General features: G+C 45.8%; 1 protein-coding gene across 1 annotated transcript in view; it reads right to left on the bottom strand.

The window, feature by feature from the left end:
• Positions 1–23,934, bottom strand: part of LOC126545873 (calpain-A-like) — a 38,330-nt gene extending 14,396 nt beyond the window's left edge. The window contains exons 1-9 of the mRNA XM_050193899.3: positions 23,683–23,934; positions 17,574–17,753; positions 14,739–14,808; positions 12,762–13,023; positions 10,466–10,634; positions 9,149–9,214; positions 5,794–5,879; positions 3,366–3,443; positions 2,381–2,556 (exon numbers count right to left, since the gene is read on the bottom strand). Coding sequence (XP_050049856.3) covers positions 2,381–2,556; positions 3,366–3,443; positions 5,794–5,879; positions 9,149–9,214; positions 10,466–10,634; positions 12,762–13,023; positions 14,739–14,808; positions 17,574–17,753; positions 23,683–23,715 — 1,120 coding nt within the window. The 5' untranslated portion in view covers positions 23,716–23,934. The remainder of the gene's footprint in view (positions 1–2,380; positions 2,557–3,365; positions 3,444–5,793; positions 5,880–9,148; positions 9,215–10,465; positions 10,635–12,761; positions 13,024–14,738; positions 14,809–17,573; positions 17,754–23,682) is intronic.
• Positions 23,935–24,501: the final 567 nt, after the last annotated feature.

Raw genomic sequence — 24,501 nt, 5'->3', positions numbered from 1 at the left:
AAAGGTATCTTGACGAAGCTGCCCTGAGCAGGACATTATATAATTTTCTTATTAGCAGCCCTAAAGCAGCACTTAAGTAGACGACTCGTGCGCAAGTTGCGTAGCGGATATGACGTAAGTGTGAGGCCCGTCGCCTCCGAGATCTTTCAGCGCGGCGCGGTCAGCCGCGGGCGCGGCCTAATATCGGAGATTATGTTGAGGAACCGCACGATCTCGGTCATGATAACTTCGCACGGAGACTGTTCCACGTCTTCACTTTCTGAAACTAGGCTTTATTACGTGGTCCAAAGATTCGTTGCAGTTGGCCTTTAAGGGATGATAACATGAGGCGATAGGAGAGCACTCTGGCATTAAAGTGGTTTTCGAGAAGCTGATTGGCTTAGACTAAATGTTTACGCTATAGTGGCGTCCTTGACGTGCTCCATTTCGAACACTTTTCTCTCAAACATTCGACGGGAAGAATTGGCGGCGCTTTTATAGTTGGAATTGTTTATGACAGTAGTTTTCAGTTCTGCCTAAAGCCAAGCTTTGGCATAGAGAAACCGTTGGCCCTGGCATCATTACCTTAGGCGTGGCAGTTACTGCGTCTTTAGGACCAGTCGGCAAGTAATTCTTAAAAAAAAAAAAAACGTCGCTCCTCGAACAAGCCAGTAACAGTGCGCACTGTTACTTTGATACTTTCTTTGTAATGGCGCTGTGTTGTTTTGACTGCTATGTGGTGATATCAATGTGTGTGCATTAACAAAAAAAAAAACTGCATATGTAACTGTACCAGGTGCTCAAAAGAGACGAATAGCCAGCGCTGTATTTGTGCGTGAACATATACCTTCTACCATGCCAATAAAAAGAAATGCTGAGTTTACATAGTTTAAGTTTTCGAGAACATTATTTAAAGGCCAGTAGTCTGAACATTAACTATAGTAGCACTATAGTCGGTAACAACCTAAATGCAATGTTTAATACTGTCCAACTCAGAGACAATTTGCAATAATGTGCCAGCTAATTACGCTCGCTAATTTTTTATGGTGCCAAGGCGGAGACGAACTCCTTCCGATGTCGGCGTCTGTCGGGAACCATGTTGTGTACCGTGGAGGAACAGAGCACAAGTGCACTTCTCTGGGCGGAGCTTGTAGTAGCTTCTTAGGCTGTCACTGGGTACAGAGATACAGACATCTGCCCAACTTCGTTAACGTTGGAGTTAATTGAGAGTAAGTAAGCATAAGTATAAGGTGGCCCCGATTCCACAGCGAACCAGTTAACGTTCGCAGTGATGTTTGCCGAGTACGAGCGCAGTACGTAAAGGTCCGGCAGGACAGCATGGTCGAGTTCAACGCTGTTAATTAGCCTGTTAATAAATAATTTAACGTTAATTAATTAGCCTTTCGTATATAAAATAACTAGCCTAGCAACTGATTCCAATGTTGTTGCAGCACTGCTATGGGCGGAGGCGTGCTCTCAACACTGTGATTACTCCCATTCCTAGCATTACTCTAGCATAGCACTCCTACCTTTACTCCAAAGTCATAAAGCATTGTGTACCACATCCTCAGCAGTTGTAGTGGTAGCTTTCAACAGCTTCGCTGGACACCCACTTTTGCAGGGCCAGTATGGAGAGTTCTTTTTGCACTCCAGTGCAGAGAAGAGACGACAGTAAGTCTTGCACACGCTATCTTTAATTGCCTTTGACTATTACTCCGAAATGTGTGTGCAGTCATAAAAAATGCGCATGCATGAACGAGGCCCGTCCGGAGCTGTCGACTGTTTGAAATGGCTCAGTCTAAGACTGCGCATAAGGTCGTAATGGTCCAAATGACCATAGAATGTCTTTAACGTACATTCCTACTATGCGGAGCCACATTTGCAGAAACGTACAAGAATCGAACTGCAGATAACGACCAGTCAGCCTACATATATATATACACGGGAAAATATGCCGAACAAAATTGTAATGCAAGAGCCACTAACAAATGCGCATTTCGGATCCCTTCAGCGATTGCGAAGAAATCCGTCGAATATTTAAATTATCAATGTTGTTCGCACCATTTGGAACGAGGAATGGGGAACGGCAGACACAAGCGCTCGTGTCTGTCGTTCCCCAGTCCTCGTTCCAAGCGGTGGACGAATAACATTGATCATGAATTGTGAGCGACTAGCCCAGAGCAGTACACTTCTAAGAATATTTAAAGTCTGCTTGCTCTGCTGCATCAAAAGGACGAGTGTCCGCGGCGTTGGTTCGGTTAACAGTACCGCCAGGTTACTGGCCTGATGAGTTACCGACCGCCTTTCAAGTGAACGCACGCACATTGCAGTTTGTTAAAAAAGAAGCTTTCTCGATATTTCTTGGCCAGTTAAAGAGTCATTTAAGGTTTTCCCAGCGCACCCGAGTTGTCATCGGCGCCACCGGCACTCGTCCCGGGCACCCAGGAGCCTTCGAACTTCGCAACCTCCCACTGCTTCTCCGAAGCGGATTCCTTCAGTTCACCCGTCGTGGAACCGGGATCCAAGTGGCAAAAGTCAAGCATCTGGAAGTACTTGACGAAGTCCTCTTCCGAAATCCTGCGCGTGTGTCACGATGAATACGTAATGGTGAACAGCTTGGTTTCTTTTATTTTCTTTTTTTATGATTCGTGAGATCTGCGTTACGTATTTCACTCAATGGTGGCTCAATGCCTGTGATTTTCTAGCGCGGAGCATGAGAGTCGTGAGTTGGATTACAGGAACGAGACCGCCGCATTCCGGTAGAGACTAAATTCAGGAACGGTTCCTGAGTTTCATTTCAGACGCACGTTAAAGAAGCCACTCCCTTCACGGGGTTAGCAATAATCCGGAGCCTTCAATTACAGCGTCTTTCATAACCTACACTGCAGTGTTGGTTCGCGAAACATCGTGGTTTCTTACCTGATATTGACTCATGTATGAGATAAGACTAGAGCAAATTAGGCTCACGTTGATCGAATTTAAATTTTGTGTTTTTACAGCACCTGTGAGGCTGAACACTCGTACCAGCCGTTCTTACTGAGACGAAAAAGGCTATCGCTATTACCCTAGAGATTGATGCCACGCAACTTGCCACAAAGGTAAAGGCACACTTTCCAGTCAGCCGAACAAAAAAGGAAAGCAAGGCGGAGAACGGGTGAGGCAGGTTTTGTCATCTTTTTTTGTTCTGTTTTTCATAGTACTCAGTGTACCGTGAGACTCGTGGATATCGGGGCAAAGCAGCGTGCATGGATGCCCTTACCGCATCACTCAGCGCTCTCTTGCCTTTTAAATTTACGCTCACTACTCTGCACCTTCCTTCCAGAAAAGAGAGAGAAAGAAACGTGGACACTTTTCGGGCCCTAATCTTACCGAACCTGAGAACTCACCAGAACTCTCCATCGTCTTTGACCACAAGTCCCAGCTCCTGTCGCTTTTCGTCGCTGACCTTGGCCCACTTTTTTGATCTGTAAGCCGAGATATTATGTCATGGTAAGCAGCGTGCGCTCACGTTTAAGGGCAAACATGCAAGCAGAGAAAGAAAAATGTCCCTGCGTGAAATATTCTGAAAGACTGCTTGAAAGAACACAACATCCGTAAGCTAAAAAACAAGTACAACACACACAGGAGCTGTGGATGTAGTAGTGGTAGTGGTAGCGCCAGTGGTGTTTCAGCAGCCGGGTTAGCCTGGCATGCTTAGCCAGCAGTTGTTCAGCCTGAGCTTATCACGCGTTGATAACAAGAGTGCGTCAAAAATACTTACCGGCCCCGTGGCTCGAATTACCCCGTATAGATCACTACGTTTTCAAAACTCGCACATGGAAGAGCTGTGCTCATTATCATTCGTGTTTTCGCTGTTAGAAAGTTCAAATGTCAAACACTGACCACTTGCCCCAAATGCAGATTCTTTTCTGGGGAGAGAGAGAGAAATCATGCACAGAAAGGCATGGAGATTAACCAGAGGTAGTTCCGGTTGGCTGCCCTGCACGGGGGCAAGGCTTATGGGGAATAAAAGGAGAAAAAGATGATAGTATTTTGAGCTTGCAGCTCTGGGTCACTTCAAGACAAGCCAGCCCCAAGGGGCAGCTCGTAAAGCTTGACTTGTGAAATAGTAAGGTCGTGAACGGATCGCAGACGAATAAACTGGCAGCTAAGTTTTGTGTGCGCGTCTACCTCGTTGACAAGGAGCGCGTCAGTATGCGACAATCGAACCATTCATTCACTGGATGTACGATAACGTGAAGTGGACGTTTTTTTTTTACGATGGAGGCACTTGAGCAGGTCAGCCTTCCAGTGCGACGAGATCAGCAATAAGCTGCTCACGGTGTAATGGCGACAGCTTTGTGTGCCATTCTATAAGGAGAACACTGTGGCAGCGAACACAGCGCTTGTATCATCATTATTTTTTGTTTCTACTATGTAACGGGTCGTTCAAACAAAATACTCGTGAGCTGCACCTGAGTCGCCTGAGGAGAGATTCCAAAGATTGCTCCCTTAATTGCCTTAATTTGATTTTCTTCCTTACTGTGTAGAAATACCAACATAAGACTACTAACCTTGCCGAGTAAAAACTATGGTGTGCGGCAACTCGAACAATTCTAAAAACGAACCGAGTATTTCCTTATTCGATTAGGTCTTCGAATAGAATAGTGACTGTTCGTAGCCACCAATTATTTTCTGTTAGTTTTTCGAATATTTAAAATCACCAACGGTGCGCGATCAAGCGCAAGATTGCAGAAAATGTGCGACAAATTTAGTCCAGGTGGTCATAGCAGGCATAAAACACGAGAAGTTACGTGGTGGAGCCCGTTGCGTCACTCTAGGAGCCGGACGTTTCCGGCTGATTCACCGTCATGCGCGCCTACCAATGGGTCCTCCTCAGTATGTGAAAAAAGAAACCTTATTTGCGGCTACATTCGTGCTTTTAATTAACAGCACTTAACACCTTGCAATCTAACGACAAAAACTTCTTAACGTTGTGGATACGAGGATACTGGGATGTGGCGACACTCTTACATTAATGGTGTACTATAAGGCTGCTCCTTATTCGAAAATTATACAAGAGGTATTCGATATTCGATTCGGCTTCGAAAACTGCTATTCTCACGCCATTAGTAAAAACCAACAGAGAGTAAACTGTGCACTTATCCAGAGGCAAATTGAATGGTATAGTATTTAAGCTCAGAAGTCGTCAGTAGCATTCACTGTCTTGGCGCAGGGAAGGAAGACTTGCACGTTCGAATTTCAGTGACATACACATGGCACTCGATGATATATACGCTAAAGACTTTAAATATATAGTTTCAACCAGAAGCAACTCGCGCAGCTTTAATATCCGCAATTAACAGCTACTTTTCTAGTAACGCTCCAGAGGGATACAACTATGCTAAGGCTCTCATTGCAGCTGGACGAAGACTATCCGTTTGCGTGGTACGGAAGCGTGTACAAGGCAAGCACATATTTTGTGATAATACAAAAGGGAAGATAACGTGCACGTATGAACATAAAAATATAACAGCGTAATTTTCTGCAACAAAAGCATACATAAGTGCTAAACAACGATGTCAGGCCGTCCGTCCGTCCGTCTCGACAAAACTACTGCCTATTTACAAAGCACGAAAAGATACAACAACACGCAGCAGAACACTATGCAATAAAATTTCGAAGGTACTGTACACTATTTTGTGGGGGATTCAGTATATATTGCTGCTTACCATTTAAAAGTAATATTGTAATACCTGAACGCACTTCATGTTTAGTTATACCTCTTAGATTAAAAGTGACAAAAACGTTGCGTTTAGCAAAGTGAATGCATACTTGTCAGACCAAGCGCCTCTCCATTCTCCGCTTCCCCACGGGTTTCTGATTCGAATGAGTCGCTCCTGTCGTCCATCCACCGGCACCTAAGAAAAATGTTGACGAACGGATTCAGTGAGGGTTGCCTGATTGATAAATTAATTCCTGGTGCGGGAGAAAACGCCAAAAATTACGACAGGAATACAAAGAAGATATATACTGCACGAGCGCTGACTGTTAGTCAGCGCTTGTTCTTTCTGCCAAATGACAAAGAAAAACATGCAAGAAAGAACTGAGCACACGCCAATGAATGCTAATCAAATGAGTGTCTTGATACGTGCAGACAACTGTTAAACGTAGAGGCTGTCTCCTCCAACGTGGCTCGGCCAAACGCACATCAAAATACATCCATAAGCTTGTTCTTCCTGCCCGTAAGTGTATCGAGACGTATTTGGGCAACTTTCCTTCTACTAAAAGTTACTGAATATTTTCACGATAAGAATTTCGATCACCCTTGAACGCAATGTAACCGTTTATTTTTTAATTATTTTTCTTTTACCTGTAAACAGATTGGACCGAGCAGATGCTAACAAAAGCAATGACGTCACGGGGAACTGGTGCATGTATTCCAGGTATCGTCGCCACTCATGTTTATTTTTTTTGCTTCCTTCTGCGACCTATCAAGCCACCACTAACGATGAGATCGGCCTATTCACAATTTCTGACGTTCAATGCCCGTGGCGTTCTAAGTTTGCTTGTATATGTTTCTTTAGCGTCCCTGTAATCCTCGAAGCGGTGAATGCATTGTTGCTCACGGCTCCCTGAAGAGCAAGCGATGCTAATGCTAACTAAGGTAAAGCTACATGCTGGATAAGTTTATCACTCAGAGGGTTGTTGCTGCGAATGCTCTGAAAACAATAGGCGCGTTCTATCTTGACGTTACTGCTGTCCTCTTGCCTCCGAGCAGGCTTCTTTCTTATTACACTGGGAACCACGACCAGTGCCCCCATCATGCTACGCAGACATAAACTAAAAAAGAAAGCAAGGCTACGGAGGAGACAAGTTGACTACATATTTAGAATAATTAACATACACCGTATGTAAACACTCTTGTGAAAAGGCGTTTGAAAGAACAACTACAGAGATCACGAAAGTTTTTCGTGAAAATGTCCTAAAAGACTGCAAAGTGACATTGCAGCAGCACCTTGTTCCCACTGTTAATGCAGATGAGGTTGATCCCGCGCTCAGCTTTGCGAGTATCTCTTTTTATGGCCGATCATTATGGCAACATAATTCGAAGGTCGAAGATGTAGAAAGAGCAAGCAAGTCCTTCGGGTGTTAATGGTGGCACCGAGTTCGTGTGTGATGTGACGGTTGCTTATAGGCTATATCATTGCGATAACAATTATATGGGCACTCAAGGCGCATTCCTGCCGTCGGCGTCGCTGTCGCCATTGCCATGAGGTTCCGTATAAAGTCGAAGCTCGATAACACCATCGCCGTGCGCCGTATGCTGTACGTGCGAGTGAAAGCTTGCGAGGGTGAGCCGGCGAACACGGTTTAATCTCGCGTTCGCGAGCGAGGAACGCGGGCCGCGGAAGCGTGCCTTGTCCTGTCGCGCGCGAGGCAGGGGGTCAGGCGAAAGAGGAGGGCGTTCTTCTACGGCGGGTGCTAAGGTGCCTCGATGTCCTGCTCACCCACCGCTCAGTACCTAATGGAGACATCCGTGGCGTCTACTACGGCGTTGGGCACGCGAATGGCGGACGCCGTAAGGACGCGTTGCCGACGCTCGTGTGTCCTGAAAGCGATGTGCGACGTGGCCAAAGAGCGCGCCCGCGCGGGCCTCACCTTCAAAGCGATCAGTGATGTTTGCAGAGAGAGAGAGAGAGAGAGAAACGAAGAGGGAAAGGTAGGGAGGTTAACCAAGGACGTGCCCGGTTGGCTACCCTACACTTGGGGAGGGAAAAAAAGGAACAACAAATAAGGAGCGAGAAGAAAAATAATATTCGGTAATTCACAGTCAGTTACAGAGGAATATCCACTGTCACAAGCATTCATACAATCCAGTGTCCTTCAAAAAACGCAGAAGGGCTTTTGTGGTTTGCATGCAAGAACGCATAGCCTACGGTCCAAGTATCTTTTCTTCTCAGAGCACTCTATTGTCTAGCAGGTTGAGTTTCGCTTGTAAAGTTGAGTGTCGAAGGATGGGCAGTGACGCAGAAGGTGCTTTAGAGTCTCATCACACCCGCAAAAATTGCACGCCGCACTGTTGGCCATTCCTATCAGGAAGGAATAGGACATTGTAAAAGCGATGCCCTACCACATGCGACACAGTAAAGTTGTTTCGCGACGGGAGTCCAGATGGCAGGCGAAGTTGCAAGTTAGGGTCGAGAGAATGCAAGCGTGAGTTGGTGAACCCCGGGGAATGCCATCGTATGTGTGATGTAACGAGCAAGTGATTGAAGTTGTCGCACAGCATCAGTTCTTGAAAGTGGTATAGGAACCCGCTGATGCTTTAGGTGAGCCGAACGCGTAGCTTCATCTGCACTGTCGTAGCCGACAATTCCGCAATGGCTTGGCAACCATTGAACTACAATGTCGTGGCCTTTCCCGAGCGCGTGATTATGAGCGTGCCTTATTTCGTACACTAGCTGCTCGTGTGACCCATGATTTAGGGTAAACTGCATAGCTTGTAGGGCTGCTTTGGAATCGCAGAAAATGGCCCAACAATTTGGTGCCTGCTGGAGCACGTCCTTGAGTGCACCTTGAACAGCCGCAAGTTGTGCTGCAGAGTGTGCGTAGTGCTCGTAGCTTCGTATGCGCTGTGCTTTCGACGTTTCGGTCGCGTTGAAGCGAGAGATGCGTGAAGGTCAATTCGTTCGCTGCAGTCGCGATTCCACACTCCAGCATTTGGCTAGCGAGTTTCCGCGCTTATCGAGCGAGATTTGTTCATGTTTATCTGTGTGCGCGTACCTCTGCGCTCGTGGTGTGGTGTGTGTTTCTTTCTTGTGTCTTCGTTTTTTCGCGCAGTTATAACAAACGTCTAAGCGCGTAACACCGTGCTTCTTACTTTAGTTATAAAACACGTTGGCGGCATAGTTAGTTTGAATCCATGATAGAATGTGTAAGCGTGACTGAGCAAGGACGTAGAAAGAAGCAGACACAAAAAGACCGCGCTGTCTCTGTGTCTTTCTTTTTACGTCCTCGTTCAGTCACGCTTACATATTCTATCATTGTTAATTTAGTTAGCAAGCGAATGTTTACAAGTTTATACGGCCGATAAAGCTACTATTCTTACTTCGTACAACTATCTACTAATTTGCTATCGCAATCGGTGCTTCGCCTTTCGGGCGAAACTGCGAATGTTTTTTCTTACCTCTGTGGCACCAGTGACGCTGTACTCATGAAAAGCATGTAGTCCTTTCTGGCCCTTCTCTGATTCCTGCAAAGGAAATGCAGTGTTTCTTAAATAGTCCGATACAAGAAAGGAAAAAGAAATCAATGTGGGACCTCTTTCCCGCGCGATGTGATAAAAATATATTTCAAAAGTTCATGACGCAGCCTATTATGAAAACTGCACAAAGCAATACTAAATGGTCTGCAATTTTGCAACTCAAATAGGCCTAAAAAGTAAACTGCCCGGCCTAGCATACACTACGGACCACGGCAGGGTTGGTTAACGCGACTAGCGCAAGCACTTCACTTACGCCAGGTCTACTCTATCCGATTGGTAACCTCACCAGGGGCACGCCAGCACAACACACATACTGCCGAGTATGCCTTAAAACGCTGCACACATCGACACCAATCGCCCCCCCCCCCCCTCCCTTCCCACCTCCGCCGTCAAAATTCATGACGTCACGGTAAACTAGTGCAGTAACTTTAAGGCAGTGTCACCACCGTTCTTTCGTTTTTTGGCAAATCAGTTCTGGAGAATCCCGCAAGGTGGAGGAAACGTCATGAAAGGAATCATTGTCATCCACCCGCTCTAACAGGCAGCCGCAAGGGAACCATACGGTTTTTTCAGAAAGAAAGCTTCGTAGTTGAGGAAAAATGTGGCTTCGTGCTACATTATGGTGGATGACAATTTTTCCTTTCTTGTCCTTTCATTCTGGAGTCTTCACTGGCTTACGAAGCCTCTTTTCGAGGTAAAAGTGGCTTATTTGGTATTGTATAAGGGTAATTTACTAATTTTTAAGGTGAAATATTCAGCGCGAAACCCAGGACAACCCACAAAGAAGAGACGAGGCAAGCACTGGCGCTGACTAACAACCGATTTATTCTTCTTGTGGGTGTTGCGCTCAATTTTTCACCTTAAAGATACCATGTACCAACTAGCCCCAACAGAAGTATCATTGATTTAATTTACTAATATAGCTAAAATAATTTTTCTTTCTATTTAGTGCCCTTTTAAGGGTGAGGGAATTAGCCGTGGGACAAAGCAAGCGCCTTTTATACACCCATAATGGTGTTAAAGTGCTTAGTGCGTATAATACTAAGCACAACTGCAGGGATCTTAAATTTCTCGAAATTAATCTCAAAATTGCTGTTAGGGGGTAAGACTGTTCGCCATTCCATTCTCGAACTGTAACAGTTGCCGACGAACAGCGATACGCACTCGAGAGATCGTGCTGATTGCGCTTCACCTTACATCAAACTTTCCGAGCTTTCAAATGGAGGTAAAGTGGCTTACGATGATGGAACACGTGATGAGAGATTTCCTTTCCAGGGCCTTCTGAATGATCTGAAACAAGTTCTTGGGCGCACGCTCGAGGGTCAGCTGCTCTGTGAGGCCTCCTGTGAAAGTACCCAGGCCTTCGTTGCCGCTGCCTCCGACGAGGGCAGCGTAGCCACCGTGCAGCCTGCAGTGTGTGTGAAAAAGCGGGGTCAAGCACGTATCGTTTATTAAGCAATCCTACTACTGAAATGAAAACAGCTTAGCAATTCTATGCCAATCTAAGCAATTGATGCATCAAAGATAGTGAAGCTATACTATAAGCGAGTCCTTACACACTTCACTGGAAGTACTACGGGTCTGTTTGCTATAGCTGTTCTTAGTGGCGATTCATCATCGATGCCGTGGTCGTGTACAGACGCTTCGGGGCTGCCGCGCAAGTTGCATTCCTGGACCACGCCGTCAGCTTTTATTGCCGCAGCCATACAAATAATCTAGCTGACATCCAACGTCTGGGCCGATGAAACACGGTAGTTAAAAAAATATAAAATACAAAGAAGGTCTCGGAGTCAATGAATATACTAAGGGATCAATTCTTTACGAAGTGGACCCTCAACTGAAATACCGACTGGATGTAGAACTTTGGAAATGTACGGTGTGGGGTTGTGGCACCTGCACTCTTGGGACAAAGGAACGACAACACAGTAGTGCAAAAAATCACAAGGGCATTTACTGCACCTTTCATAGATCAATGCCTGCTAGCCGAGTTGCTATCCACAAAACATGCCGATAGGCGCGCGACAAATCGCGGAAGTGCGACTCACCGCGACCGGATAGCGAGCGAATATGTTCGCCCCATTCTGGATCCCAACGCCTGGTCGTTCGCGCGTACGGTCACGCGAACGGTGACGCGTTCGAAGGAGGCCACGCCAGACGGTCTCGCAGAAGCATGGATCGGTGCGCGCGCTGGACGTCCGCGGCACTCGCCGATCCGCAACCCAAGCGAGAGCGCCTTGTCTCTCCCGCACCCAAGTAACCCTGCCGTGAGGCGGCGTTAGCAGCGCAACACTCGCGCCATCTCTCGCACTGCGTTTCAACCACTCCGACCGCCGCGGGCTCCAGGCCACGCGGGGAAGCCGCACTGTAGGAGAAGGGAGCTATGCGGGAAAACAAGATATCAGGGGACGCGTGAGAGTCACGCATCCCCACAACGGAGACACTAATTCATCGACTACGCTTTGGGACAGCATACACCAAACGTTTCCTATATCGCATAAAACGGGCTTCTTCCACGGCTTGCTCATGTGGCAACGACGACGAGGATGTTCGCCGTCTCCTCCTCGAATGCCCCAGACACGCGACGCATAGAAGGGAGCTAGAACAAGAGCCTCACTCCACTGTTCCTCACCGGCATTCCTCACTCGCAAAATTGCTGGGCCCACAGCCATCTAAAATAACAGCGAAACGCATTGAATGCACTCGATCGAACATCTGTACGAAAATACCGACATCCCTAACCAGTACTAGATGACGCACTGAAGAGACACACAATGTAACTACAACTTGCTTTCATTATTTTAATTATTAGCGCTTCTATATTACGTGTTACACTGTCTTGTATACTGTGCTGAAGCTCAGCCTTGACTGTCATATTCTGTACGTGTATTATTTTAATTCTGTATAATTCCTGATCTGTTTACATGCTCATCGCTGTCTACAGCGCGGCCGCCTGTGTGACATAGTGACTTTGTTTACAAACTCAGTGTGGTGCGACTTGCCTTTGCGTTTAATATTGATATGTTCGTGGATGTATAGGACTGTAAGCTGTATATTTATGGCCCTGTGACGTCGTTTCTTCTAATTTTCCTACTAAATATTTTTATAATTCACAATTATTTATTTTTCTTTATTTCTTTTAGTGGACCATCAACAAGCTTCTTGGTCAGTCGTTTCCACTATATTAGTAGCCACGGCGGACTAATGCGAAAATTTCAGTTCGGCGTCGCCGTCTGCCTTCCTTACAGGAGTATCATTTTGTCGCCCACTGCCTCTTAGCTGTCGGTCCGCTATAATATCGATTAGGTGTAATTAATACGTTGGGCGTTCGACAAGTAGAATCTTAAAAGTTACAATTCCAGGTTAACATTGTGTTCCTTCCACCTCCTTCAATCGCCAGTCAATAAATACAGTCTGAAGCAGACTTATTTGGAAGTCGACTTTCTTATGCGACTTGAGCTTCGCGATTTATGACTCTCTAATCTTTCCACACGCAGGCAGCAAGCAGAAGGGACGTAGTTTGCCGAAGCAGGCTCACTTGGCGTAGGCCTTCTCCAGGAGGGCGCTCCAGTACTCGTTGCTAGCGCTGGAAGTTACGAAGGCCAACGTCTTTTCGTCTTCCCTGTAGGGAAGCCTGTCGTCGACCACAATGTCGATCCAGCGGTTGGCCTTCCATAGGCGGAAGTGGAAGATGCCGGCGTACTTGTCCTTCTCGAAGCTCTGGCCCTCGGGCACCACGTTCTTGAGTAGATCTTGGTGCAGAGTCAAAGTAGCTATAGATGCTAGCACCCAGCAGTCACCTGGCACATAAAGAAAGTGTCATCATACGACGAGGCGATGACTAAAATCGTCACTAACGACATCTTTGATTGCAGATCCTTACTTAAAGAATAAATGGTTGAGCGCATGACCAACGAGAGCCGAGCAAAAGTGTGCGTTGAAAGCATAAAAGAAAAGAAAAGAACTTCGTAAGGACAGCGGCATTGTTGGGCACTATTTACAGACTTAAAAAGCGTTCTGTTCGCATGAGCCTTCATCTGCATTCACTTAGACCATTGCATTACTTTTTGGGGGATTAACTTATAAAACCCATCTGCTTCCGCTTCGGATAAATCAAAATGTAGCTATCCGTGCTATTAATAAATTTCGAGTGATTCCCATCACTCCGCTCTTTCATTATATACTTCGGATTGATGGTTTGGTTAAATGGCATCTTGGAATATTTGCTATCGCATCATTAATGACCGGAATCTTCTTCAGTTCATTCATAGCAATGAGCTTCTTTTTGCGTTGTCAACGCAACAAAGGAAATGTGCTACCCGTTTTTAAAATAAATTTCGTTTTTCACAAATAATAAATAACCACAATCTCAGGTGATTTACATTACAAAACAACGTACTTCTGTCAAATGTTCGAACTATAATTACGGCACTCAAACGGATGTTTCATTAATCAAGTATGGAATTTATTTATTTATTTATTTATTTATTTATTTATTTATTTCAAGAAACCTTAAAGGTCCTGACCACGAGGGTATTACATAAAGTACTGGCAAAAATTACATGACAGACTAGAGAAAATGAATAGGCAACAAGAATCAAAATGTGGTGGAAGAACAACACTCAATGAAAGGTAATGAAAAAATGCAACTTCGAGGATGAATGGAATTCAGAAATTTATGGTTCGGATGACTGACAAGACCCTGAGTACCACTAAGCAGTTTCCACTAAGCAGAAAACACTTTTTTTTTGTAATTCATGATCCTAATTACCTCGAACATTGAAATTCGCACGTGTTATAGGCAATTACGTGAAAGCATTTTGTATATTACGATTTTTTTTCTTTTTCCTTTCTTTCTTTTTGCGTTATCAACGCAACAACGGAACTGTGCTATCCATTTTTTATAATAAATTTCGTTTTTCACAAACAATATTACATATTACACCATAACCTTTGTGTTTCAAATTAAAGTTTTTAAAAAGTAAGATTATTGAGCTTTAGATTGACATATAGCATCACATTTTAACCCTGATAATATCAATAAAAAATCATTACTACAACTTTCAGAAAGTGGGCAATATTACTATGGTAAGGAAAAAGTTCAAAAATTAAATTACATTCTGGACTTTTATGTGCCAAAACCACGATATGATTATGAGGCACGCCGTAGTGGGGGACTCTGGAATAATTCATACCACGTGGGGTTCTTTGGCATGCACCCAATGCAAGGTATACCTGGGCGTTTTTGCATTTTGCCCCCATCAAAACGCTTGCGCCTCACACGTGGTGGGCTGCCTGAGCGACAAAGCGTGGTCTACAGCAGTGCTTACATAAATGCGAATGCAGCGTACCGTATCTTTTAGCGCATCATGGTAATACTACATTCGGGACTCACGTCATTAAACTTATTCACCGGCGTACGGCATACGCTACTTTAGCACTCTACCATGTGCGACTGGGGAGAATTTTTACCCGCAGTTTACGCTCCTGGTTGTCAGCAACGTCCGTTACTCACCGAGTCCACCTTGCTGGACATCGAAGCGACTGAAAGTTTCGTTCAGGAAGTCCGGGTTTTCGCATATCTCCTGAGAAAACGAGAGTTGGACAAAACATTATTCGCATGGGCCAAAGAACTCGCGGTTGATGAGTCAGGAAATCTAAAATATTAAAATTTAAGCTGACACGTCGCTGCTCAACCCCCCCCCCCCTCCTCCCCGTCATATTGCCAGTTGAAAAAGTGTTATTTTACTTCAGTGTCTCACCATTGTGCAAAGTTTAAAATCTCAGGACGTCATGAGGACCTAACGCGTCAACTTCAAGCAAGTCTTTCCGCGTTATTCTTGTTTTTTTTTTTTCTGAATTACCGAGGCTTCGCTCGCGGTACAACAAACGCTTTTTATATTTCAGTGGTGTAATTTAGCAATACAGGTTAAAATCGCTCTTAAGTGTCTCTTCAAGTGTGCTTGAGTAGTTTCTCTTAACTGCCACCCGCCGAGGTGGCACAGTGGCCATGACGTTCAGCTGCTGAGTACGGGGTCACGGATTCGATTCCCGGATGCGAAAATCGAATCCGGTGTGCGCGGAATTCCAAGATGTATGTGCAGTTAGGGTAAGGTAGCCCCGTTAACCTCGTGATGATCAAATACAGTTCCACATTTTAAAAAATGCAACTCGTTTAACTTTGTTTCTGGTCACGAAGAGTACGTTTGTACGAATAAAAAATCCCTAAAAATGTTATTTGAATAAAAACGTAAATATAGTAGTAATTAATTAGTGAGTAATCCATTTGCTGGAATGCTCACAGCTGTAAAGATTTGATCCGGCCTACCAAAATTGCTACTATAGGTTGTGCGCAGGGTTACCGGATCACTCGAATCGCATATCACCAAATTGGCCTCCGTGGCAGCCCAACATTAGCCAAACGCGAGAACTGCAAGTAGCCCAGTGGTAGGCAAAAAATTAGTGTTTTTGTGGCGTTATTCCAGTCATACAATAAGTTCATTTTCTGCAAGAAAATCCACGTGTTCGTTTCTTTCACGGTAAGCAGAAAGCCGATATTTCACCGGAGGCTTGCGCTACAGAGACACTAAATATAGGCCGCCAAAAAAAGGTGCTAAACAAAATTTCCCGTTCATACGGAGGAACGTCTGTTAAGTAAGCATTACTCGCCACGAAGTTTTATTGTGGCTTTGTCCGGGAGCCTAGGAGGAAACATTTTAAATACACGCACAGATATGTGGTCACATGATGTCGTGTTTAACTGTTTCCTTGCACTCGTACTTGCTGCATCAGTTCAAGGAGGGCGGCAATACAGGCTCGAAGGCAAGTTTATGATAAGGTGAATGCGGACTTTATGACTATGTAGTCTTTTATTTTTCTCAAAGCAAAAAAAAAAAAAAAAAAATCTAGAGCGCCAGAAGAAAAGTCGTTTCACAAGAACACACAAACATCCATTCCGCATAGTTATAGCTGACGACAGTTTGACAAAACACAACACAATGCATAAAACAATAAGATAGATTACGAGACAAAACGCATTGCAATAGATGGTGGCTGCACTTCAGAAACTGGAATGTCACCAAACTGGCAACTACGATGCTTTCACAAATTGAACCGCACAGCTGATCAATTTTTATTCGGGACGACTTGCCACAAGGCATATTTAGTAAAAGAAAGTCAAATAAAAGCTTCCAACTCTTTTGTGAACCTACAGGCGTTCTGCATAGTTCTTGCACAAAGCAGGGTACATGGTGATTGGCAGCCCCCCCCCCCCCCCCCCCTGATTACGATTTACTACATTCTTGCTGCCACCGAATTTAGCATGCATGCAAGGGAAACTTAAATTGATCATTCGGTAGAATTATGATCCGGCGCCCGCCCCCTCCTCCGCGCAGCTTATTTAGTGGCTTTCGGGGAGACGAGTTGTAAAATGCGGGGGGAGATTAGTTTTCAGAAACAATGAAATATAGCCCAAAAATAGCCACATAGCTGAAAGGAAATTTCTGACGCCAACTCGGACTAGTAGTAGCCAAATTTGGCTATTTATAGCACAATCTAGTAATCCTGGCTGTGCGTTAAGTTTTCCCTGCGCCCTAATACCAATTTCGAGGTATCAAACTAAGCGAAGCAGAAATGATGGGCTGTGTCCTGGTGGTACGGATTTAATCCGTTAATCCGGGGTCCTTTACTACTTTGTGTAGGCGGGTATAGGCTTTAATGAGATGTCACTGGTGGGCTTCGAACCGATACTCCTCAATTGCCACTGCTTTTCTCTGTTGCTTTGACACTTTATATCTGACGAATCAGTCAATAAATAAATCCCTTAACTGAAGACAAAAAAAATTGATAGTCACTTAAGTATCCTTACTCGATTAGAATGCGAAAGCATAATGACTTCTCCAATAATTGGTTACGCCCATGATACTGACTCCATGCATTGTAGCGTGTCCTTCACAACTGTACCTTAATCCACTTTAATCCAAATTGCTCTGATTTGTACCAGCCTTAATTCACCGTTTTAATTCACCTTGATTCATTTCAATTGACCTTAATTTACTTTACGCCACCTTAAGTCCCCTTAGTCTAACTTGTTATAATTTTAATTAAATTTACTTCACTCTATTAACCTTAATTCACGTTAATTCATATTAATTACCCATAATTACCACTAATTAACGTTGCTATACCATTTACCATCTTCCGTATTGCTACTGACATCACCCAAGACGCTGACGACGTCTCACTGATTTTTGGTAACACTCGTTGCGGAAAACGCCGGCTTTCCTGCCTCATTGGACGTATAATGCTTTCGCAATAAAAACCGATACAAGAAAGACTGCGCAGTATTTACCCAAGGCCTTTTCCAGACGACTTCGAACTCGGGTTCCTTGGTGCCCCAGGCGGTTTCCCTCACGCAGGGAAACTCGTGGTCTTCGAAGAGCTCCTGGCGTTTCAGGCATCTCTTCAGCAGGACCTCGTAGTCCTGAGGTTCGCCAGTCTTCGTCTTGGTGCCGGAGAAACGTTCGCCGAACTGCGCAGGCGCACGCGGTTGCGTTCGAGCTGATAAGTTCGTACTCAGCGCGTACGAGCGTACGAGCACTGGCCTCGTGAACGGGACTGGCAAATGTATTTTATGGTGAATATATTTAACAGCTGAAAAGACACACAAAGCAAAGAAACTTAGACGAAAATTCACGCAGTAACTTTTAATAAGTAAGACATATAGCGTTTTACAATGCTGTGCTTTGTGGGGATGCGCGACTCTCGCGCGTCCCCTGATATGTTGTTTTCCCGCATAGCTCCCGTCATCTGTAATCCGGTGTGGTTGAAGCGTATTGCGAGAGATGGCGCGAGTGTGCCTCTGCTACCGCTACCTAGCAGCGTGGTTACTTGAGCGCGGAAAGGAGAAGGCTCTTCTTTGGCTCGGGTTAGGCGAGCGGCGCGGACGTTCTGCGCGTGCGCCGATCCATGCTTCTGCGAGACCATCTCGCGAAGCCTACCGGGGAATAGACGAACACGATTGTTCGAACGCGCCACCGTTCGCGTGACCGTACGCACGTACGACCAGGCGTTGGTGTCCAGCATGGGGCGAGCATATTCGCTCGTTATCCGGTCGCGGTGAGTCGGAATTTCGCGATTTGTCGCGCGCCCATCGGCATGTTTTGCGGATAGCAACTCAGCTAGCAGGCATTAGTCTATAAAAGGTGCAATAAATGCCCTTGTGATTGTTTGCACTACTGTGTTCGTTCCTTTGTCCCAAGAGCACGGGTGAGAACCCCACAGCTTGTAAAACTGACTCAGGAAGTCGCACGTAACGTCACACGACTCCCTCGATTAATGTCTCACAATTCACGTTGACGCCAAAATAATTTGTTTATTTCCGGCAAACCAGTTCCGTGGAATCTCACGAGGTGGAGGAAGGTTCATGAAAGGTACAATTGTCATCCACCTGAATCTATCACGAAGCTACAAAGAAAACCCACGGAAGCTCATACGGCTTTTTCAGAAAGGAAGCCTCGCCACTGAGCAAAAATTTGCCCTGGTCCAGCATTCGAACCCGGGACCAACGCCTTTTCGAACAGGTCGGAGCGTGAGGGTGAATTAATCGACAATCCGAAACACAGGGACACTGAATATGACAAATACGTCCTTCAGAATCCCGCAAGGTTGGTTTTTATAGATTCGCGATACTCTTATACATTCGCAGTATCATTAAAATCTTCTACGTAATTAGTTTTAGAGGAAACGTGAGACTGACGTTATGACGCGGCAGCTGGGACGTGCGTGGTGCTAATTACGTAACGACGACTTTGTGTGTGTAACCTAGGCACATTTAACAGACAAATAAGGCTATGAACATTTCCTGGCCTCTCGTTCTTGCACGAAACAATGCCCGGATGTTCCTTTCGATTCCAGAAAACCCGATACAGTTGAAACTCGCGAATGTTTTTAGCACGGTCGTACGAGTCCAGCAAAGCTGGCACGGGGACAAAAGCGAAACTCGACACCGGGTCTGCTCTTCGCCGTATGCCGGGCACGAGTTGAAGGCGTTGGAAGGACTACGGGGTAATGCCCGTGCATTCTCTCGTGCCCTGGTAGTCATCCAAAAGAAGCTGCCGGAACCACAAAGAGAATGCAAATTGGCGCTAGTCGAAGGGATGGTTTCGCTGCAGCGCCTATTGAAGGTAAGCAACCCGGAAGGCAAGGATGAATGCTCGCCAAGGGTTCGCGAAAGACAAGGACTGTCCTGTTTCAGCGCTATACGACGCAATAAATAGGAACGAGTTGCGGGGTAGAAATTAAACACGCGTGGATTCTCGCCGTCGTCTGTAGATCTGACGCTGGATAGAGGTACGGAAGAAACGCTTTTTATAAGATGTTGTGGAGTGTGGCGTATATCGAGACCTCCACTGTCTCGCTCACAGTGCACGCTCGGCCCTGTATTCATAAAAAAAGTTGTTACGCTAAAGCTGATCGTAAGAGCAGATGTTAGGCTATGAGTCCTCTTCAACGAGGCAATCGTGATGTCGGCCTGGCCACACTACCGAAGGAAACCGGCCAATGGCAAACAGCACTTACGTCCAAAGAATTTTGTGAATTCGGCTCCTGAGCAGGTTGACGATTGATTGATTGATTGATTGATTGATTGATTGATTGACTGATTGTGTTAATGGCAATGTTGGCAACAAGTATGTCTCTACTTCGCAACGTATATATCTTTTTCATGAAAACAGTGATAACGTGAGGTGAAGTGAATACGTACAGTATGAAGCAGTTCGTTATCAGTGCAGCGACACCTCCCCCCCCCTCGCCCCGCATAAGCGTATTCTGTCTTGCTTGCAGTTCGCTTTTCTTCCTTTCTTTCTTTCTTTCTTTCTTTCTTTCTTTTAACAAAGAGAGCCAGCTACTTTCAGATCATGATCGAACGGCATGCACGTATCAGTGTGACACAGAGCTCGATCTTGACAGGAAAGTGACGATCGCTAAGCGCTAAACAAAGGAACGGTACGCAAAACTGATGATGGCTGTCCTTGGACTGCAACATACGTTTCAAAGGGCCTCTCGTTCCTTGTGTGGCAACCTTGTCCTCTTTAACAGCAAATTCGAGGGCACACCTTAGAAAGCTTATTTGGGAGCAGAAAAATTCTAGAGGTACATCATGACGCTCAGCAATCATTCGAAGGCTACGTGACGCCTGGTGTCCATGCCATGAGAAGTCCTTCGTGAAGTGCTTCAGAGGTTTATGCCCTCCCCATGTCTTGCGGTAATATGTACACATACCGGCCAAATCTAAATTTGCGTGGACGCTCAATTACGGGAACAGGCACAAAAAGTAAACAAGAAAGAGGACAAGAGCGCACATACGGTAGCCCAAGTTACGCGTGTGGTTGGGAGGCTCGTTTTTTCGGGGACAAACACTGCAGACAGGGTCTGTAACACGTCTTCGGGTCTTGCTCTCGAAGCCGATCTTATCAAAAGCACAGGGATATTTGTATAAGTGAGCCGTCACTCGCACTTGTTACGTCAGAATGCGACTTCTTGTGCAACCGTCTTTGGTATACGCTCGTTGTTCCTGCGATAGAGCTGTATACTTATCGTGCGCGTGCTTACCATGATGACGTATATGTATAACCCTTCCCGCTGTTGAGCAACTGTAAGTATAGCGCTTCTCTTCCTCGTACCATCCAATGTGTGTTGTCGTTCGTTGCGTTAATTCCAATCATCAGCAATGCAAGACCAACTAGCCCAGCAATTATTCTTTCTAGGCCTCAAAGGTCGTAAAAATTGAATATCTCTTAGTTTAGCCGTTCTCAGGCGATCTCTTTCCGAAGGACTGACCGAGCCACATGCTTCCTCATCTTACGAGATTCAGCACATTCAGCATGGCATGCCCGATGGACTCATGACACAGAAGGATATGAGCACGACAGGGTGGTTCTTCATCAATCTTCACACTGGATGCAGCAGCCAAGGCATTTGAGGTACATTCAGCAGGTGTATTCCCTGCTTCTCTTGTATAGCTCCAGCGTGCGCTGCGCCGACGTCAATTGCCCCGTTATGAAAGGCACCATTTAGAAAAAAAATATATCGTAAGGAAACGAGTAAAGCATGGGTGTATGTAAGTCTCGTTTAATATGAGCTGTAACATGGCGCCCGTGGTCGAAGGGGCTTCAAGTTTGCACGGCGTCGCCAATATACAAAAAAAAGTATAAGAAGATTTGAACACCGTTCCATAAACTGGTACTTATTAAACCGGATTTTCGTATGTCGGCGCCTCTCTGTAGCCTCGAAGCCTCCTAGATTACGGGCACCATGTTTCAGCTCATATTGTACGCGACTGTACGTCGTCTTTATTTTAATGAGAAGCATTATACGGCTGCTCACTGCAGAGTCCAGAAGTGGTGTTTTTCGGTGAGCATCAAAAGGATCACTTTAGCGTGCCCAGAGTCGCTATAAAGTGCCTAATATATCGAATGTACGTGATGAGGAATACAATAGACAACGTCCATGTTCCAGAGTGTTCTCGTTAATTTTCTAGAACGAATTAAAACTCTCATTACAGCAAAAAACGGACTTAGGTGAGGAGTGTGCGGCCTAGGTGCCAAATAAAGGTGCAAAGGCATGCTTTAGAAGTGTTCTTTGTTCGCAGAAGCGCATTTAGAGGCGATTCGGGGTCACAGGATTCCCTAGGAGGGCTTGGGCGCAACAAACGCAACACGACGCGCAACAAACGGCAGTAGGCGTTGCCGACGAGCACGAGCTTCGCGCATTTACGATAATTCATGTCGGGGAGTTTCGGCCTTCACTTTTTTTTTTCTCTCTCCTGCTTTACGGTATTCCTGGAGAGGCATAAACGCTAGGAGACAATGCTGGAAAACGCATTGTTAAGAGATCTAGAGATACTTGACTGAAGTGTGGGAGGTGGACAATGAATCGGCTCTATGGGACGAATACCGATAGGTTACAGGCTCCCTTGATAAGCACCTTGATTAATTGCGAACTCACAGCTGCGGCTCTTGAATGTCCGCAAGTGCGACTTCTTTGCTCATTGTTGCGTCAAATGTGTTTCACTATGCATATTTCAGCATAAAAGAAAGAAGGATAGCGGATAATATGTAATAGCTGTCAATTGAAAAACCAGAAGCTCAATGTATGAAAAGCGAAGTGCCCAAGTACGTACACCTCTACTCGCTAAAGTTTCTAGAAATTTTGTGCTTCGAGTCACAGGGTTTGCAGCCTAGTACATGATATCGTGGGAATTTATGTTCTCAAGGACTGTCTTCCAGCGTAAATCGCTGACACATAGTCGCACGTCCTTCTCAACTTGTTTTGTGCAGCTTTACCTGCGTTTTATTTCTTGATTCGTTTAACTTGTGTGGAATTGCTTGCCTTTCAGACACCACGCTTTAGGCTACATTTACCTCGTTTTTTTTTATTTGAGAGACAAGAAAGAAAGGAAAAGAGATAATTTGAAAAAAAAATGAGATTACGAAGTTTTACGCGCTAAAACCAGGATCTGATAATGAGGCACGCCGTAGTAGGGGACTCCGGTAATTAGGACCACCTGGGGCTCTTTAACGTGCACCTAAATCTAAGTACACGGGTATTTTCACATTTTGTCCGCATCGAAACGCGGTCGCGTGGCCGGGATTCGATCCCGCGACCTCGTGCTTAGCAGCCCAACACCATAGACACTAAGCAACAACGGCGGGTTAAAGACAGAATTTGAAAGAAATTAGGTACCACATACTCTTACGTTCTGTATAAATCACGCTGTTCTGGGACACCCAAGCCAACGTTGACAAAGGCTACCCTCGAAGCCTGAACGCACTTCCAGCCAGGGGCTTCTATATTGACAGAAGAAGCCAGAAGTGTGACCTTATACGAAGTGAGACCTTCTTGTATGAAACAGGCTTATGTGCCATTCTTCTTTCAATTCTTTATTTCATCTCTGACATGCCTTTCAGCTTGACGATCATTATCGGGAAGCCACTACAACAGCCATGGCAAGGCATTCGCCCGTATACTGCCGCTGTTACGCCCCTTTAAGAGTCATGTGCTTAACATTCCCTGCACGAAGTAGGACGCTTCGTGCCCGAATCTTGCACGTCTCAGTCAAGAGTTAGCAGTAAAAAGGATGACTTATAGTAGCGTGGAATTAATGTTTTATTTGCCCATATTGAAGGTACTTAAATAAAGACAGAGGGTCTCGGCGCGAACTGCGGCATGGGCTAGCGCATAGGCTACGATAACTAAGCTTTTAAAACGTTTATCGCGGCTGCCATTGCTATTAAGAATACACTGAGCTTACCGGCCACCAACAGGCGTTCGCGCGCGTAGACAGATAGCCATTAGTTTCGGCTAACTCACGACCGCGAAAATAAATTAAGAAATAAAAAGAAATGACAGAGAAACAAGGCGAGAGGAGCTCAAGACGGACATGCTTTCAATTATCTCACCTTGTAGATTTTTTCCTTGGTCTTTTCCGCCATCGCTCCTGCTTTTCACAACAGTGCTTTGCCGCACGCTTTAAACGCCAGGTAGTGCTCTCGGGCACAACAACAACGCCGTCGGCAAGAACTGTTGACGAGGCCGAGCGCCTGTTCCGCAGCCAGCCGCTTCACTTCCAACAATGCCGCTCCTCCGGGCAACGCGGGGTGATTAAAATAACCCCCCGCTGTCTCGCACTTCCCCCGCGCTCTACGCTTTGAAGCGCTCGTGGCCGACTCAAAGCACTCCCCCCCAACACACAGACCGGGACTGCCTTGTTTCTGCCTTCGCTCCCCTGAAATGTTTGTTTTCTTCTTATCTTTCCGTTTGTTCCGTCGGGCCGAAGGCTCGGATAGTTTTGACTAATTGTCTGTCACGCCTGTACGCTTTGACGGAGGAGCACTGGCCGGCGTTTGCGACAAGGGCACACTGACCGACAAGACTTGCGAGATGGAGCTTACTGCGGCTTTATTACGAAGAAAGAGTAAAGAGAGAGAGAGAGAGAGAGGATATTTTGTTTTGTCTAAGGGAGGCTGCGCGCTATCTTCGGTTTACTGTGAGCGCGCCTAATTCAGCCACTTGACATCTTCGCGACTCTCGGCTCGCCGTACGGCCTTCGCCCGAGGTTTCGTATTTAGCTGATACGCGCTTTTGTTTTTTTGCACAGTTCGTTGTGGCGGCCCCACTTGACGGAACGAAAGCGGCCCGTTGGCTGCTATGGGCGCGCCGCATACAAGCGCAGCGCTGACTGCGTCCTTGACCGCTCACAGCTTGATTCGTCCGGGCGC

The sequence above is a fragment of the Dermacentor andersoni genome, chromosome 3 (genome assembly GCF_023375885.2).
Source record: "Dermacentor andersoni chromosome 3, qqDerAnde1_hic_scaffold, whole genome shotgun sequence".
Taxonomy (NCBI): domain Eukaryota; kingdom Metazoa; phylum Arthropoda; class Arachnida; order Ixodida; family Ixodidae; genus Dermacentor; species Dermacentor andersoni.
Note: the sequence above shows the minus strand (reverse complement) of the source record. Positions and strands in the feature narration are given on the sequence as shown.